General features: G+C 37.9%; 1 protein-coding gene across 1 annotated transcript in view; it reads right to left on the reverse strand.

The window, feature by feature from the left end:
* Positions 1-18,955, reverse strand: part of TTLL7 (tubulin tyrosine ligase-like family, member 7) — a 59,693-nt gene that overhangs the window by 34,162 nt on the left and 6,576 nt on the right. The window contains exons 5-8 of the mRNA XM_010582734.1: positions 17,315-17,473; positions 14,396-14,612; positions 11,702-11,866; positions 10,735-10,893 (exon numbers count right to left, since the gene is read on the reverse strand). Of these exons, the coding sequence (XP_010581036.1) occupies positions 10,735-10,893; positions 11,702-11,866; positions 14,396-14,612; positions 17,315-17,473 (700 nt within the window). The remainder of the gene's footprint in view (positions 1-10,734; positions 10,894-11,701; positions 11,867-14,395; positions 14,613-17,314; positions 17,474-18,955) is intronic.

An 18,955-nucleotide genomic window follows, 5' to 3' on the forward strand; every position in this document is an offset into this window, starting at 1 on the left:
CACTTTCAGCTAAGCAAACATGGAAACATTCAAAGAAACGAACACAAGGATTAAAACCCAGTTCTCCAACATTTCATTAGAGAATACCAGTGGTTGACAAGACAATAGATATACTGCATCTCATTTTCAACATGAAGATTAAACAAAACACTTTAACTAGAGCTGCATTGACTAGATACAGCTGATAACTGAATTAAATTGGAAACTTTCTGATTTTGAGATATCATATTGTCTAAGCCAGGAAGGATTTATGTATGTTTAAAAACATATGCATGAAGATCCAATATGCTTCAGTCCAGCAAATACCTAAGTAAGCAAAAAGCTCACTGGACTGAAAACAGAGAACAGAGACATAAAATCAAGCCCCAACTCCTTATTCAGGAGAAATGTTAGGTATTGAACAAAATTATATTCTGTACCATGTATTGAATTTTTTACTCCACATGAATATGTAGCAACTAACAATATTCTACTTCAATATAATGTTTTTGCATGCATTAAAAACAGGTGAACAGACAGAAATGTATTTATTAAAACTTCCAAAACATTAATTTCTAATTTTTTACATACACTGAATCCTTAAATCCAGTGAGACTGCAGTTACATGCAAGGACTTACTTGGAACATGTAAAATGCTACATTGGTCCAATACTGACTTCCTAGAGATGCACAGGCATATGCTTACACAGCATTGAAGCATCCAACTTGAGAGCATACAAAAGTGCACATTGTTGTATTTATATTTGGTTTAGATGCTTCCTAGATTTACAACAATTTGAAGTATAATTTTGGGCATAAATTCTGCATTAATAAAAATGTTATAAATGTGTTACTTCTATGAGCACCAGTGAGAATTAACACTATGAAAACTATAAAATAATTTAAATAACAGTTTCTCTCCTACAGGGTGAGTTTTGCCAAAAATCTACATCTGGCACTTCTGAACAAAACTATACTGACTATGTTTATTAAGCAGAAAATTGAAGTGGGGTTAGGAAAAATATAAGAAGGCATTTGAAATGCTAATGTGAAGCAAAATGCTGTCATCAGACATTATACAATCATGCCACACTAAGGTTTCTGTCACTTTAATGCAGTCATTTAAGAGGCTGAAAAGCTATGGCATTCATAGTTGAAACTGGAGTACTGCTGTATCACCTACATACTCAATTTTTTGACATACCATTCATGACTAATGTTTGAAATCCCAATCCTGCTGTGACCTCAATCCTGAAGAGTAACCAGAGGGGCAGTAAAAACAGTGATCCCATTCTGGATAGCTATTGCAAACTTGGCTTGGTGCAATATGTTTCAGGTAGCAGTAGATGCAGGTCCAGTACAAATAAAATCCGAGCAACAAGGTACATAAGAAATTTAATACGTAGAAAGCAGGTGTGAATTTAAAGTTCATTAGCTATCCTATACTAACTGTCTATGTGTATACTTAAAATTCCTCTTGATTTAGTATGACTATGTGCAAGGATGCTTCACTAACAAACTTTTCTCTTTAACCCTCTTCATCTGTTCCATGCATTTCCCTTCTCACAATTGAAACTTCAAGAGGCAGTCTTGACAGCTGACCTTAAATGTCAGCTAAAAAGTTTACCTAGTGATAAGTGTAGATAGACTTATGGGAGGTATAAAAATGGGGAATATCTTCATCCATTGCTACCCAAAACTTCATAACCTGAACCCACTGCATAAGTCTCTGATGTGTGAAACCACCCACACTCTTGAGGTAAATCTGCAAGAAATCACAATTAAGTCACAAAACAAAAGGCTTAATCCACAAATAACATCTTTAGAGCAGAAAAACCCTCTTCAATGCCAGAAAAAAAACACACAGCAAATAATCTAATTTCCAGAGCATACAGATAATATGTTCCCTGCAAAGAGTACAACTGTCTGGCTACTGCAACATTTTACAGTCTCACCACACAATACCTTTTTAATGCTCCACTCAGTTGTTCTCAGAGGTAACTAATGCCTTTTTCCTTAACAGTGTCTTCATACTATAGACTACCTGGGACCTCACTCAAAGGAATAAAGTAACTATATGCTTGATCTAGCTAAATATCTTCCATGATCAGCATTACTCTTAAACTAGCAGGTAACTGGTTGAATCTACTCATGACAGATTTTTGTAACACTAATTCTGGAGTTATGTCAGTGCTGTACATTAGGTTTCTTTGGATAAACTACCTTCAAAACTCCAAATTTTCTAATCTGTTGTATACAACAATGCACAGAAAAGAAAATCTGCTTGATAAACAAATGCAGTGTTTCTCCATATAGACTCCTGGACATAATGCTTCTCACATCTATTATTTTTACAATATCACAGTTTTATCTCCCAAATATCTGCTTTACTGGTGATGTTACTTCAGCTTCTTTACTATCTATGACTTTTCAATAGCTATAGAACTGAATTGTCCACATAAGTTTCTAATTCCTCCAACTGTAATCTTCAACTTTGTTTTCATAATTAAAATTTCACTGAATATAGCACATATAATTAATCAAACTCCTTGTAAGCACAGCAGTTCCATAGGTCAGTGTATTTCACAATTACATACACGTCAGTAGAGGACCTCATATCTGTAACGCTTAAATTAAGAAGCATAAGTTGAAGTACCTCTTGTGAAGGCTCCCATCCACAGTTACATTTGCAAAGAATTCTGATTTTACAAAAATTAAACTCTGTAAATGTGTAAGATACACCATTGTCTTCTTCACCAAGACATGGGATAAATTTCAGCCTGGCATTTCACCTGTTTGCCAAAATAGTCAAAGAGCATATTCTCACCTCCCACTGCAGCAGCCTATTAGTATGGAGTAGGAAAAGAAATTTTCCACTATGTCAGACATACCTATTGAAAAGACCTTTCAAAGAAAGATTACATGAATGACTTAATAAACCTAAAATCAATTTAATAAAATATTACATCCTTTCAATAACAGGGATTTAATCTCTGTTCAATCTGTAGGACAGCATGAATGTTTTGGAAAGCATCTCATTCTTTAATAAAGTGATTGAGATTGCTAACAATAGAATTCAAAAAGCAAAAAATTGATAAGCCATAAAAGCCTTATTACACAGAATGCTGTTAGTGGCTACCATTGAGCAGATCTTTGATTAGAGATAATCATGAAGTTCATTCTAATCACTCATTTCTAAACTTCACAAATTGTGAGAGTGCTAACCACCTTTTTCTTAGCTTAAGCAGAAGGCTGGTTTTCCATGGCAGTTTAATACAAATCCAAGCCTGTCATACTCTGCCTATTTCATTGTCTAGGCACAGGGGTTCACAGAGAATTAGGAAGCTGATCCCAATGATCCACACAAAGATCAACCTCACCAAAAATTATTTTTCATTCGTCCTTGATCATCTCAGGAAGGAACCCTACAAGTACCAGTGTCACTACAGGGAAGGGGGCAGGGAGCCCGCCTTCAACAAAGGAGAAGAGGAAGGCAGAGATCTCGCAGCTGGTACACTGATCACTTTAAGCACCACAGAACTGCCTCATACAGGTGCAGTTTCACATTGTACCTAGTCCGGTGCAACTGCAGGCTGCCACAAAGGTCTGGTGCTGCCCCTCTCCTAGTCCTGCCTTCATGTCACTTCCCCCTTCCCCAAACCAGACCAAGCGTTGTGCAGTCCCTGAGTGAGGAAGTTCTGCAGGCTGATTGAGTGTAGAAGTATGGTTTGCCTGGAATGATAAATTAGATGTTCATCCAAACAGCAACCAGGAACATCTCATCCAACAGACATGACCACCAGATAGAGGCAGGTTGCTAGACCAGCTCTTTGGGCAACTGCCCACAGTAACACCATATTATATGTTAAATCAAACTGCACTCTTTGTAACTGGAACATTTTGTAACATTATTCACTGGAAAAGTGTGAAGAGTAGGAGTTACACTGAAGGCAAATATTGAGCCACTTGAAGTCATGTGTGCTTAGTGGATTCACTATTACCCTTTGAGAGAAAAAAGAACTCATGGACAAGTATCAGAGAGAGGAAAAAGCCAGCAGACGGCAGGAGAAAGAGGCCCAAAAATGGCTCTCCAAGGCAACAGAGGGAGAGGCTGCGTGGGCTCAAGAATCACTGAAAGGAAGTCTTTGTTATAAATAAATAAAATTAAAAAGAAGGAAAGGATTGAACCAAAGAGTTAGATGAGTAGTCTCATCAGTTGCTCTTCCTAATGGTAAGTGGAAAGGTTCTAAATACTGCTAGTCGCTTGGGTTAAGGGGCAATAGAGTTTTTACAGCTTTTCTTTTACATATATGTATATATAAACTCATCACATAACTGAAATGCTGACCTTGCTGAAGACCATGGGAGGGCAGTGTTAATAGCATTCTGTTCTCACCAAACTTATTGTTAATGCCTATGTGCAGCTCCTTTGTTAACACTGCCCCACTGACTGTTGTAGAAGTGCTTTATGAAACAGGTACAGTTTTTACTGAAGAATACAAGTAAAACAGGTGCTCTCTGCTGCAAACATACAAAGAAAAGAAATTGTTCCTTTTCAAACTTACAATAAGCTGCAAAAGAGGTTTTAAGGAAATGTTAGTTAAATCAATTAATATTTGAAAAATATGATGCTTTTACAGAGATGCATTTTCAGGTTTCATTATGTTTCTACAGACTCTTGAGAGTAGAAGAATGGGAACTTCCCAAGCTTAAAATTTACATTTACAAAGCTCAGAATTCCTTTGTTAAAGTTATTAACGTTAGATCCAGAAATAAGTAGTTAACAGTTCTACTTCACACAATAATGTAACTATTGTAATATTACTTTTCAAACTATCTTATTTGGACTTCATATAACTTAAGGGAGACACTGAAGTGAGGAGTGAGCCCTTCTTCTCAACTGAGTAACAGTGCAGGCTGCTCACCCTGACATGAGAGATTGCTGTTTCAGTAAGAAACAACTTGAATTCTCAGGTTCTCTATGTATTTTAAATAAGCTGAAATTTGATTTACAACATTTTTATGTATTTTTTTATGTATTTTGAAACTTGCCAGAAAATGGAATAGTTTGAGTTTCTGTTCTGTTCAGAGCAGAGAAAACATCATGGTCTGCTCAGTAGGTATTTATATAATACACGTATTCTTGAAATGGCAGTCCAAGAGCTGTTGCTTGATCACATAAAGTGGTGAACACTTCCTTCAGACAGAATGCTTCTAAATGCTCTTAACTTTTGTGACTGTTAAGAGCAATCTGAGTATCGCAGGGGACTGTCTGTACCTGACAAAATAACACAGAATGTTCTCCATCAACTGTTTCAATATAATTCACGTGCTCTGTAGAAAGCTGACACAATATGCAACTGTCAGTTTGTTGTTTTGTGGGATTTTTATGGTTCTAAATTATAAAGGAACAATGCCCAGCCTCACTGTAAAACCTACATGGGTTATACCTGTGTGGAAACCACGAAGGCATAACAAATTTGGGTGCCCACAATGCTAGTCCACTTACTTTTCAGATAAGAATGTCACCTTAAGTTCTTTGTATGAAAAAAAAGTTTAAGTTTTTTCCCCTTAACAAGTAACTTGCAGCACATTTGCTTTGCATAGTCATCTATGTGCATTTATCAGAACATCAGCAAGGGACATATTTCACTATTTCAAAACAACAGCAGTAGTCCCAAAAGTTCATGCAGAAAGTTTTTCTAGGTATTTGTTTCTCTTATTCTCTTTTTCTTCATTCAAACAACCTTTCCACATCGTGCCCCTATGCACTCTTCCTGAATTTTCCCAGCCATTTCACCATGCATCTCTGAGGAGCACCTGTCTGTCTTCTCTCAAAGCCCACTTCAGGTCTGCAGTTAGATCACAGAATATCAAGTCCAACTCCTTTCTCCTTGCAGGACTACCTAAAACTAAACCATATGACGAAGAGCGTCATCCAGATGCTCCTCGAACTCTGACAGGCTTGGTGCTGTGACCACCTCCCTGGGGAGCCTGTTCCAGTGACCAACCACCCCTCTCAGTGAAGAGCCTTTTCCTAATGTCCAGTCTGAACTTCCCCTGATGCAGCTTCATTCCATTTCCTCATGTCCTATTGCCGGTCACCAGAGAGAGAAGATCAGCACCTCCCCCTCCACTGCCCCCCAGCCTGCCCGGAGGAAGTAACAGACTGCGATGAGCTCACCCCTCAGCCTTCTCTTCTCCAAGCCGAACAAGCCAAGTGACCTCAGCTGCTCCTTGTCAGTTTTGTGCTCAAGGCTTTTCACCATCTTGGTCGCCCTCCTCTGGACACACTCGAGTAGTCTGATGTCCTTCTTATACTGAGGCACCCGAAACTGCACACAGTACTCAAGGTGGGGCTGCACCAGTACAGCGTAGAGTAGGACAATCACCTCCCTTGACCAGCTAGCTATACTGTGCTTGATGCACCCCAGGACATGGTTGGCCCTTTTTGCTGCCAGGGCACACGGTTGACTTATTTCAACATGCCATCAACCCAAACCCCCTGATCTCTTTCCATGGGGCTGCTCTCCAGCTTCTCATCCCCCTATTTGTATGTATAACCAGAATTACCCGGTGCCAAGTGGAGAATCCAACACTTGCTCTTGTTAAATTTCATACAGTTGGTGATTGCTCACAAAGCCCTCCCTTTCCATGCAAAGCAAACCCAGTGCCCCCAGCTTTTCTTCATATAGCATGTGCTCCAGCCCTCTGAGTACCTTAGCACCTCTGCTGAACTCATTCCAGTTTGTCAATGTTTCTCTCTTAGTCTGAGGGATAAAACCGGACAGAATATTCCAGATGCGGCCTCACAGGTACCAAACAGATCACTGCCATCAATCTGGGGGTCTGGTTAGCCAACATCACTCTAAGTGCATGTTGACTCATGCTCAACACTTGGAGAGAGACAAGGTGTGACTAAAGCTGGTTTATTTTGCTAAAGGTTGGTCATTTTCCACAAGTCACATTGCTGATTGAGATACAGAACTTGATCTCAAACAAAAAAGATTACATTTATGCAGCAGCTTTATGAAAATGCGATGAGATACGTTTGAAATGTATTTCCACATGGCTCTAGTCTAAGTAGTACAAGAAATGCAAATACCATTATCCTATATATTCAGCTGTTTGAATCTGCATATAATTCTACTCAGGTAATGGGCTAAATACTGACTGGAACAGTGTCTCGTTCTGTCAAATGTGATCATGGGTAACAATCTTGAGAAGTCTTGGGCAAAAACATTATGTTAAGAAAATTGCTTTTCCCTTAAAATATCCCTTGCAAGAAAGTACTGTCCCTTATTTTTCACATGGCTATCCCTTGTTTCCAGACAAGAAATATGGTTGCTGACTAATCTGTAAGACAGTAGTGTAGTAATCTTGGTAATGTACCAGTGATACTGTCACAATAGGTATTCATAATAACTGGTTAACAAAGCATTGTGTATGCATCTGTCAGCTTAGAGATGGTGTTTAGAGTTTAATGACCCAAGAACTGGGACATACACACAACTAGGTTGTGTTAATGTAACATTAGTAATTTTATCAGGAATGCACATCTTGAAGATTGTTGACAAGTACAGGATTGTATGAGGGGTCCCAAAAGTACAAACAAATTATGATAGTGAAGGCCTTGAAAATCCAGATACTCTGAGATATACACCTATCACAGTGGCCAAGTAGCATTCACTATAGGAATGCAACCTTGTGAATTAGATAATACTGAGCCTAGGGATAATGAAGAGAACACAGAGCAGAATCCAGGAAATGTAAAACATATGACTTATGGTAAAACTTGGAGACAATGCAAAATCTCTGGCCAGTGAATGAACAGCCAGTAAATGGACAGTGGCAGCAAATGAATAAAAATAATCCTAAGTGAAGCTAAGAGCAAAGACGAAGAAATCTTCACCATCAACAGTGTGTTCTTCCTGGTGAAGAACACAAGACACTGACAACTTGCTATGACCACCTACCCATCTTTTTTTTGGAGTAGACCTCTCCTGCCACTTGTTGGCCTTTGGATCTCCAGGGGCACAGGCTGGGTAAGTGTAACACAAGAGAAAGGAGCAGATACCAAAAAGCTTGTGTATGTGAGCTTTAACTACTTTATTAATAGGAATTAGCAATAATTGGATACTTTGTCCTAAGATGTCCAGTCATTTTAACTGGGCTGATAAAGTTTTGAATAGTTTTTGCTAGTTCAGTTACACTAAATAATAAATTTATGGATCTGTACATAAGGTGAGTTTCTTTCACCCGCATAAATCACAAGGGAAGTTAGGTATCCTGCACTTGAGGTAGTTATTAAAATGTGACCTTTTTCTCCAGTATCACCACTTTGTGATCCCAACTGGATATAATGAGGTTGAACAAGTCTGGAGTCCATCCAAGAACTTCAACTGTATGATTTTCCTATTTACATAAAATAACCTAGCTTGGAAATTTTGGTCAAAGAGAGTAAAACTGGATTTTCTGGGAACCGAAGGGAAATCCAGGTAGTTGTTGCTACTTGGAAAGGATTGAGGCTGCTGGGACTGCACAGATGCTTGCCAGAAGCATTTGGTGCCACAAGATGGCAATCATGCATTTCCCACAGCCCCCACTTTGGTAGAAGGTTCCGGAAGTTCAGTAGCATCAAGGAGCAGGAGAGCTACGTCACATCAAGGCAACATAAACAAGTCATCTCAGGAAAGCAGAGTCAATATAATATTGCACAATTTATTTCTTATAACAGTTTATTAAGCTATCTTTATAACAGAATAGCTACATGAGGTATGGAAACATGAAACTAGACTTACCATCCTAATTCTGTTTTGGCAATTTTCCCATAACACTGGGAACATCCAGGGCCTTGTGATTGATACTTGTTACCACTGTTAGAAAGAATGATTCACTCCCCTAATGGGGTTTTGGCAAGAGGGGTATGGTGGAAAGAGGTAAGAGTAGAAAGCTGGGGAAGAAGCCAAAACTGGTTTAGGAAAAAAAAAAAAAAAAAAAAAAAAAAAAAAAAGAGATACATATATACACATACACACTGTATATATATTAGGTATAGTGTGCATATATATATACAGTGTGTATTTGACCTTTACTACAATACATACAGTATATGTACAGTGTGCATACATATACATACTGTGTGTTTGTTCTGAGAGTGCTGCAAAAAAACATGAACAAGCACAGTAAAAATTAGTGGATGAGTATAGAAACTCAATTACTAAATGTCAAAGTTTGAAATTTCTGTTAGTTTAGTTCAAAGTCTGGCAAAATAAGTTGAAGGATACCTCTATCACCAAAAGCAGAAAAGGAAATAATTAGACTTCTATATTTAAAAAAATAATTACCAGGTACACAACTCCAAGACGTGAAGTATTCTCCAGCAACCCAAAATACCAGAGCAGCATTTACTACTTTATGAGATCCCTCCCTCATAAACAAGGAGTTTGGGATAGTATGATTCTCCTCTGATACCCATTATCATAAATGGCGAATCAAATCCCCTAAAATCTCCATACTGCGTGTAAACATCCAAGGAGATAGAGGGGTGTCCTTTAAAATGGATTCACTACACAAGTTGACTCACCATCTGTCATAGAAGAGGTCTGTTACCATTTGCTACAAGGCTGGATGAAATGCATACACAGACCAACTTCAGTCTGTACTTAAACAACTACATACACTTACATGCAAGCTACAGGCAACCTATAGATGATAATCTGGAAGTGTAGAGCTAAATGAAAGAGATAGTAGGCTTTCCTTGACAAAAACAGACTAAGTTCATGTGCTAGCCAAAAGGAGCACATGACATCAAAGCCACCAAATATGCTTATGTGTGCATGGCAACAGTGAAGGAATTTTATTTTTCTGATTAAAATTGTACTGAACTCCTGAGAGAAATAAGTATGACAAAACAACTGTTGACAGCATTAACGGCCTGAGAACAAGGTTATAATTCAGTAAATTAATTGTGTACATTTTGCTCATCAGTAGCCAAATCATAGTCATGATTTATTGTCAATAGACAGAGTTTTTTAATACATTTTGCTTTTTTCCTCCAGCTGTACAGCCTCCCAACCAGTTAACGTAATGATATAAGACAATCTGAAAAAAGACAAGTGAACTTCATCTATATGTTATTAATAGCATAATCAAAGAGACAGAATAGACAAACCTCAAGTATTCCTGGTTGAAAATGTGTGCGAGTACCACTTAAGCTTAACTGTACCACTAACATATCGGAGGATATGCCAATTGTTTGACATCATTTCATGTATACTGAGTAAGTTTCCTCTGTTTATGTGGGTGGTTTTAAAAGCCACAGGAGAAGAAAAGAACACATATCCCCGAAAAAAGAAAATTAAGACCATACATTCACAAAAGTTGCCAGAGCTATATTACAGAGTCATACTCATTAAAGAGATCTAAGTAGCACCCAATTGCTATAAACAAGGTCCTTTAGCTAGAATTACAACTGGATTAACATCACATTTCTCATTAAAACTTCCAAAAACATCTGAAATGCAACATTCCTCCATGAAAACAAGTACCTTTACCTGAGTCTCCAAATATCACTGCAAGGCAGCATTTCCATATGTATGCTGCAGAAAAAGCACCATCTATGTACTCAACAACAGTATCCCCTGCATTGCACAGATTTTCTTTGGAAGTTTTCTTACATAGATACGGATTCAGCTGAGGCTTAGTTAACTTTACTCTTAAAAATTTACTTTACATTTGTTTAAAGAGGTTTACCTCTAGGAGCCATGGTTTTAGTTTTCTGTCCAGCAGAATATCAAATCCCAGGACTTCAAAGCAGACACTGTCACTTCCTGGTGCTTGCCCTGGCCTGCACATGCGATAAGCATGAAGAACATGTGGCTCTGCAACTATAAGAGTCTTCACTACTAACTCCTGTAAGGATTTTTTTCAGAAAAGTTCATCAGGAGAGAAGACACCAGTATATATTGAACTTATGTGTTTCTAATCTTTCAAATTTCATTAAAGTATCTACTAAAAAAAAAAGATCTCAAATACCAAATAAGTGGTCTATAATAAATAAACTATTCCTATGGAGTAACAGATATAATTTTGTTTATATAGCTTTAGAGTATATTGTTATACTTTCCATAGTACACATGTGCTTTTAGATATGTAATAAATATTAAAAGCATATTGGGAACAAAGTATAGTATAGCCAATCTTCACCCATTTCATTTTGCAATATAATTTTCAATAAATATTCTCAGAATCATACGTACAGATGGTGCCTAAGATCTAACAATCTTAGGTCTGTTCCTCACCTAAAGACACCTGTAACATAACCACTGACTTCAATGGCACAGGTTTGAGTCCACAGATATATGCAACGTTGCCTACAATTTTGTAAATATTCACACATAAAATTCACTTTATACTCTAGAAAAGTCTCCAAGAATTTAAATGGGATGGTTCCTTTGTATTGTATTACTTATGTGAATAACTGTTTGAAAGGGCTTTTGTCCCTCAGAAAAAGTTTAACATTAAATTTATAATCAGACTCTGAATTTAGTCTTTTAAAAAACATAATCATAATTTACAGTATGTCCTTTGTGGCATGCATTGCTGAGAATTTGGATTAATAAAGTTTCAAAAATCATTCTGGATTCCAGTGAAGCATATGGCAGAAGCAATTAATTTTCTAATATACAAAATAAAGAAAAGCATATTAGTTTTATCTTACTGAAATATCACTCCAGAATTTGGAGACATCAAGATTATTTGTTTCTAGAAACTCAGTAAACCATTTTATGGAGCGTTTGCTTCCTTTGTCTTCTGTTTCATCCCGTTCAAAGTGTTCATTATGTTTATTGACAGAGTAGTTAGTCAGATGCATATACAATTGACTCTAAAAAGAAGGAGAAAAGACATTTAAAAAAACCTTAAATACAATATTAGAATGGTCAATTCAAAATAATTAAAAGAAAAAATATGTTAAATCAGTAATAACATAGTCAAACAGTTCATATTTGCAAATACACTATGTGCAGATTTAGTGTTTCTGATTATTGGAGACTTCACCTACTGAATGTTCTAGCCTTCTTATAACAAAACCTGTGCTCGTATTTAAGCCAGTTGGAGTCAACTGATCCACTGCTCAGCATCTGGTTCAGCAATACAATATATCTGCCATTTTTACAGGTCTGTATGTAATCAACTACCTACAAAAGTGAAGAACAATTATCATCACTTACAGAATGATTACATTGCACAAGTAGCAAACAATAAAGATGGTATTTTGAAGTGCTACTTTAAAAGTGCTAAAAAACACTCTGGCATCTGTTTCATAGACAATCCCACATTTCAGTTTTCACTGTGGTTTATTTCTGAGAAATGTTCTCATGATAGTGATACTTTAAAATATCTTTTACATATAAACTCATCTGCCATGTTGATATCTGCCAAAACTGCTCATTTTTGACTGGCTGGTAGCCATACATCAGATGGAGGTAAATTTCAAGATACACATTACATAAATGAATGCTATAATTCCTTTATGGAGCAAAACTTCACCAGCAATGGATTCATGTTATCAGTTGCATTAAAAAATAAAAAAAAAAAAATTACCTTTCCAAGGCCAATTTATAAGTCATGATTTATATGTTTACATTATCTCCCAGTATAGATATTAATTCAGCTTTCCACTTACACTACCATGATGACTGTCCTCATCACAGTGACAGTTCTCTGTCATGTTTGATTCCTTACTTGAGTGTAGTTGATATTCTAAGCTGACCATAAGCCTTCTGCTCCAATTCCTTTTTGATAAGACAGCCAATAGATAACACAAGCCTTCTGCTGTCATTTATCTCACTGCACTTACTTATGTATAAAAAAAACCTTAATGAAATTAACAAAACCAATCAATTTAATTGCGGGCTAATTAACAATATATTGTATTAGCACTACAAATAATGAATTTCTCCCATGGCTTCCAATTACTGTGTTGAGAATCATTGTGAAACATATTGGGTTTGAGTCATTATAACTGTCATCTTTCCATGAAATTATTTCAGACAAAAGCAATTCTTTTTCAGACTAAAAAAAAAATGAAAGTGTTTTGTTAAACATCTGAACTAATCTTTAGTCTGAAGTTATCTGGAACAATGTCACTGTGGAACAATGTCATCCAAAGAACAATGTAATTAGTGATAAGCCAGGTTATTTCATACAATAGACAAACTACAACCTGAACAGTTGTGAGAACACAGAAACAACTGCCTGTTCTGTTTAAATGCTCAGAGCATGTTTCAGTGCTGCTAATGGTGAGATTAGTAACAATAAAAAAAAATTAAAAGCTAACTATTCCAAATACAATTTTGGAACTCTTCAAAATACACCATTTGTACTGGGCTCCAAATTATACCTGCATTCTTCAAAGGTGCACTAAAAGAGTTGCAATTTTAAGTGACAAGTAGCGAAAAAGGGTCTCCATGTGTTGTCTATTGCAGAATTACACTGAAGCAGCTCCAAAAGTATACAGTGGGGAAAAGGAAAGATAGAATAGCAACAGAGTAGAGCGAGGTATAAGAAACGCAACTCTACTGATGCCTCCCAATACTTCAAATCTACTTCTTTCTTAACAGACATCTGCATTTTGGTCTGTGCCAGAAGACAGAGGTTGCATCTCTCAACAGAGGAAGATGCTATACAGTGAACAGGAGAATTAATGTGTCCAAAACTTTAGCATGTCCCTTACCATTTCTTGGTTCTCTGCTATAGGCAGCCCTGCTGTATCATCCTAAAGTTGTCAAGTACATACTCCTTCCCTGCTGAAGTGGTCACTGACAAACAGCACCAGCAGCAGATTCCCTTATGTTCAGGGACTACAGTAACCACTCTCATGCACTGGTCTTTTGTATCACTGTTTCTCTTGTTTTCTGCATAGGTTCCCAACAAAATGGCTGAAACATTGCAGGATCCTCAGCAGAAGCTCTGAACTTCAGGGTTGTTAAATAACGATCTAGCAGGAGGTAAACCTTACCCCTTGCCCACCCCAAACTGAGTCTCAGATAAATATAAAAGCAATGTAACTGTTCTTGAATTGATTTTCTTTGCTTCATTTTTTCTGGGTTGAATGTCAATAATTGACATATTTTTCTTCTATTACAAAATATTTAAACTCTTTAGCATACATACAGGCAAAGTCGTATAAAATTTTTATACACAAGCAATAATATGGCTATACTTGTGATTTTGATAGAAAAGCATGAGTTAAATATTTTTCATTTTATTTTTTTCTCTTCAATGACAATGCAAAAGTTCAGCCAGATGAATACCAAATGAAATCTCATGTCACAACTTATTTTATTTTACCTCCTCCAAACACTACACAAGTGGAAATCTACATGCAAAATTGGAAGGAACTCCAACTTACCAAATTTGAGTCACTTGGGGGATGATACTTCTCTGTGCCCATTCTCACCAGTCCATCATGATATAAAAATACTTTTAATGGATCACAGGATGTTACAAGAATATACACACGTAAATCAAACTTGTAGCCTTCCATAAGAAATGGTTTGTCAAGATATTCCTGAACAATCAAGTGATCCTGAGCTTGTAACTTTTCTCCATTTCTTATTAAAGAGATCCTGGTAAAAACAAAAGTTATTTTAAAAAACATGGAATTTTGACATTACTCTTCGAAATAGATTTTCATGGTAACCCAGCCAGGTAGTCAGGCTAAAGTCTACCTGGAGAAAGAGACTTCCATATCTGATTTGTAGGGTAGAGAAAAAGTTCCATTTGCTTACATGACTTTCGGTTTCCTGTCCTTTATGGTGCTTCACTGGATGAAAAAAGGCAATGAGCCATTTCAAAATAACATTCTGCTTCTTTTGATTCAACAATTTGTAATAATGGGTTCTTTCTACACTTAGAAATAGTTTGGCAGAGCAACTAATCTCCAGCTTCTGTGATTATTCCCCATGCAGCTCTAAAAATAGGCTTCTAGTCTTTGCCACAACTTCTGCCCGAGGTACAGGTTGCAAAGAACTTTCAGTGCTAACCTGACTTAGTGATGATGGTAGCAAAGCAGGACACTGATCAGTACCACTAAGGATGGCAAAGATTAAGCTCAGTATTTCTGTATTCCAGTCTCCCCACATCAGAATGAAAAAACAGTTTATATACAGACTATAAACTGGCAGTCCCTAACTACACAGAATTTCAAATAATTGTAATGGCTAATATTTTTCAGTGTATAATTATTAACCCCAAATTTCCATAGCTTTGTTGCCTTAATCTTATCCTCTATTAATGATACATTTCAGTGTTCTGGTGCCGAATACTCCTAATATATTTAAGTACCTTCCAGGCATTTCTCTGAATTATACCGCCACCTTTCCCTTCAGCTTATCTTGCCCTTATCAAGAGGACTGAAAAATAAGGAAATGGAAAAGTTTGGGGGCTTTACATTTACAGTAATTCTGATATATTTTCAATAAATAAGAGCTTTACCATTCTGTATAATCCAGACTGATATTAAAAGCAATAACAGCTAAAATTGAAATATCTAAAACCAAGAACAGAGTTAAGAATGGAATTGCAGTATTTATCTCACTGTTTTTTACTGTGAAGCCCTGTCACATGCAAAACTGTTTCAACTCAACTGGAGGTTGCAGTCTCTTCAGGGGTGTCCCTCCTCCAGCATGGGTGTCACCTCCTTCTAAGAGTGCACCTCCAGCCACATCCCCAACAGCATCTCCTCTGTTTCTCCTACACCTCATGGCTGCCGCTCTTAAATATGTTTGTACTTCTCTGGCTGGCTGCAGTTTTAGCATGCAATGGGGTGGTTGGGCTGGTCTCAGAGCTGTGGAAGGTCCCGACCTTCTCCCACACGACACCCCTGCAGCCCCCAGCCGCTGAAACCCTGTCATTTATGCCCAATCATAGAATCACAGAAACATTTAGGTTGGAAAAGACCTTCAAGATCATCAAGTCCAACCATCAGCCATGCCCGCTAGACCATGTCCTGAAGCGCCTTGTCTACGTGCTTTTTGAATACCTCCAGGAATGGTGACTAAACCATTTCCCCGGGCAGCCTGTTCCAATAACTGACAACCCTTTCAGTAAAGAAATTTTTCATAATATCCAACCTAAACTTCCCCTGCCGCAACTTGAGGCCATTTCCTCTCGTCTTATCTCCAGCCACCTGACAGAAGAGACCAGCACCCACCTCACCACAACCCCCTTTCAGGTAGTTGTAGAGAGCAATAAGGTCTCCCCTCAGCCTCCTTTTCTCCAGACTAAACAACCCCAGTTCCCTCAGCTGCTCCTCATAGGACTTGTGCTCCAGGCCCCTCACCAACTTGGTTGCCCTTCTCTGGACACGCTCCAGCACCTCAGTGTCTTTCCTGTAGTGAGGGGCCCAAAACTGAACACAGGACTCGAGGTGCGGCCTCACCAGTGCCAAATACAGGGGAACAATCAACCCCCTGCTCCTGCTGGCCACACTATTTCTAATACAGGCCAGGATGCCGTTGGCCTTCTTGGCCACCTGGGCACACTGCTGGCTCATATCCAGCCGGCTGTCAACCAGCACACCCAGGTCTTTCTCTGCCGGGCAGCTTTCCAGCCGCTCTTTCCCGAGCCTGTAGTGTTGTATGGGGTTGTTGTGACCGACGTGCAGGACCCGGCACTTGGCCTTGTTGAACTTCATACGGTTGGCCTCGGCCTATCAATCCAACCTGTCCAGATCCCTCTGTAGAGCCTTCCTACCCTCGAGCAGATCAACCCTCCCTCCCAACTTGGTGTCATCTGCGAACTTGCTGAGGATGCACTTGATCCCCTCGTCCAGATCATTGATAAAGATATTACACAGAACTGGCCCCAATACTGAGCCCTGGGGAACACCACTTGTGACCCGCCGCCAACTGGATTTAACTCCATTCACCACAACCCTCTGGGCTTGTCCAGCCAGCCAGTTTTTCACCCCGTGAAGAGTACACTTGTCTAAGCCAATACAATCTCACCCTGTAATTCTAAGCACAACAGATTAATAAATATTTTTTAAATTCACAATAAAAATAATCCTGATCTTAAGAATTGAGCTTCATCAGAAAATGCATTCTCTAATTGTGTCACATTCAGAACAACATTAAAATACCACTTCAATTTAGCTTTGTATTTTAGCTGTTTCTGCTTGTTAAGCCTTCATCCAATACATGAACTTTCATACATCATGCAACTTGAAATACAATCTTCTTACTAATACACAGCTTCTGTTAATGTTGTAAATAGCATTGGATTTCACCTTTAATGAGTAAGAAGACTGAAGTTAACACCAACTTACCCATGTCCCATTGCACCGTTAGCTGGTTTGACTATGAAAGTTTTCTGTCTACGCTTCTTCTTCAGTTCTTTTACGTAGTTCTGAAACTGTGTGTATTCTGCAGGGAAGATCCATGTTCGAGGAATAAAACTATACTCCTGAGGTTGACTCTTGATCATTCTGCAAAAAAGTGTTAAAAAAAAAAAAAGTGAGTTGAAATCTTTTAACTACTTTGAAGTTTCAAACCTCAGGATTAAAAAGCATTTACAATAATTTGAGAAGGAAACTTTTTTAGCAAAATGCTGTAATATGAAAGCAAACTTCTGCAGTTGTTTAAGAATAGTTAGAGCTCTATAACATATTTATATGCATACTTTATGAACAACAAAATCAGACTATCTTGTGCATTTTTGCTTAGTATTGAATCATATTTGCTTATTACATTACTGGCATCCATCTCATTTCCTGGTATCCTTCTCACTCCTGTTACAGTTTTAGTTCAGTTACTCAGACTATTTAATGCTGTTCATATTCTTAGAAATAGTAAACTTACAATAGACCATGTGATTATAGATCTTTCCCTACTGTCCTTGTTTCAGCTGGGACAGAGTTAATTTTCTTTCCAGTAGCTGGTATAGTGTTATGTTTTGGATTCAGTATGAGAAGAATGTTGATAACACACTGATGTTTTCAGTTGTTGCTAAGTCATGTTTAGACTAAGTCAAGGATTTTTCAGCTTCTCATGCCCAGCCAGCGAGAAGGCCGGAGGGGCACAAGAAGTTGGGAGGGGACACAGCCAGGACAGCTGACCCAAACTGGCCAAATGGGTATTCCATACCATGTGACATCATGCCCAGTATATAAACTGGGGGGAGTTGGCCTGGGGGTGAATCACTGCTCAGGAACTAACTGGGCATCAGTCAGCGAGTGGTAAGCAATTGCATTGTGCATCACTTGTTTTGTATATTCCAATCCTTTAATTATTATTGTCATTTTATTATTGTTATTATCTTTATTAGTTTCTTCCTTTCTGTTCTATTAAACTGTTCCTATCTCAACCCACGAGTTTTACCTTTTTCCTTCTGATTCTCTTCCCCATCCCACTGCATGGGGGGGAGTGAGTGAGCAGCTGTGTGGTGCTTAGTTGGTGGCTGGGGTTAAAGCATGACACCTACCTAATAGACTCCTGTATTCCTCTTTTTTTTTTTTTTCTTCTTCTTGGGAGGGGTTGGAATATTTGGCAAGTATTTTAATTTTCACATTGGTATGTGTTTGAGGATGTATGAGGATCAACACACACAAAGAAAGAGGACCTAGTATATTTGGAGTTTCTTCATGGGTGCAAAAAATATTAATAACAAGGACTGGATTGGAAATTAAAATGGAAGGAATTTAAGAAGAGGTTTTTGTTTCTTTTTAGTCTTTTGAAGGAATTTCAAAAGTATGGAATTGTAGTAAACATACTTTGATGCAGCCCAAGCAACTGCTCATGCACCTCCAATATAGGGCAAAACACCCAAGCTTGGATTTGTGTTTGGTATCAGCATACTGCAATTAAGATTGCCCGAGAACCTTATTTAGTCAAAAGAAAGCAAAGAAATGCAAAGCAAGACAAGGGGGGGGGGGGGGGGGAAAAAAAAAAAAAAAAAAAAAGATAAAAAC

The sequence above is a fragment of the Haliaeetus leucocephalus genome, unplaced genomic scaffold (assembly GCF_000737465.1).
Source record: "Haliaeetus leucocephalus isolate CR32 unplaced genomic scaffold, Haliaeetus_leucocephalus-4.0 Scaffold848, whole genome shotgun sequence".
In the NCBI taxonomy this organism is placed as follows: domain Eukaryota; kingdom Metazoa; phylum Chordata; class Aves; order Accipitriformes; family Accipitridae; genus Haliaeetus; species Haliaeetus leucocephalus.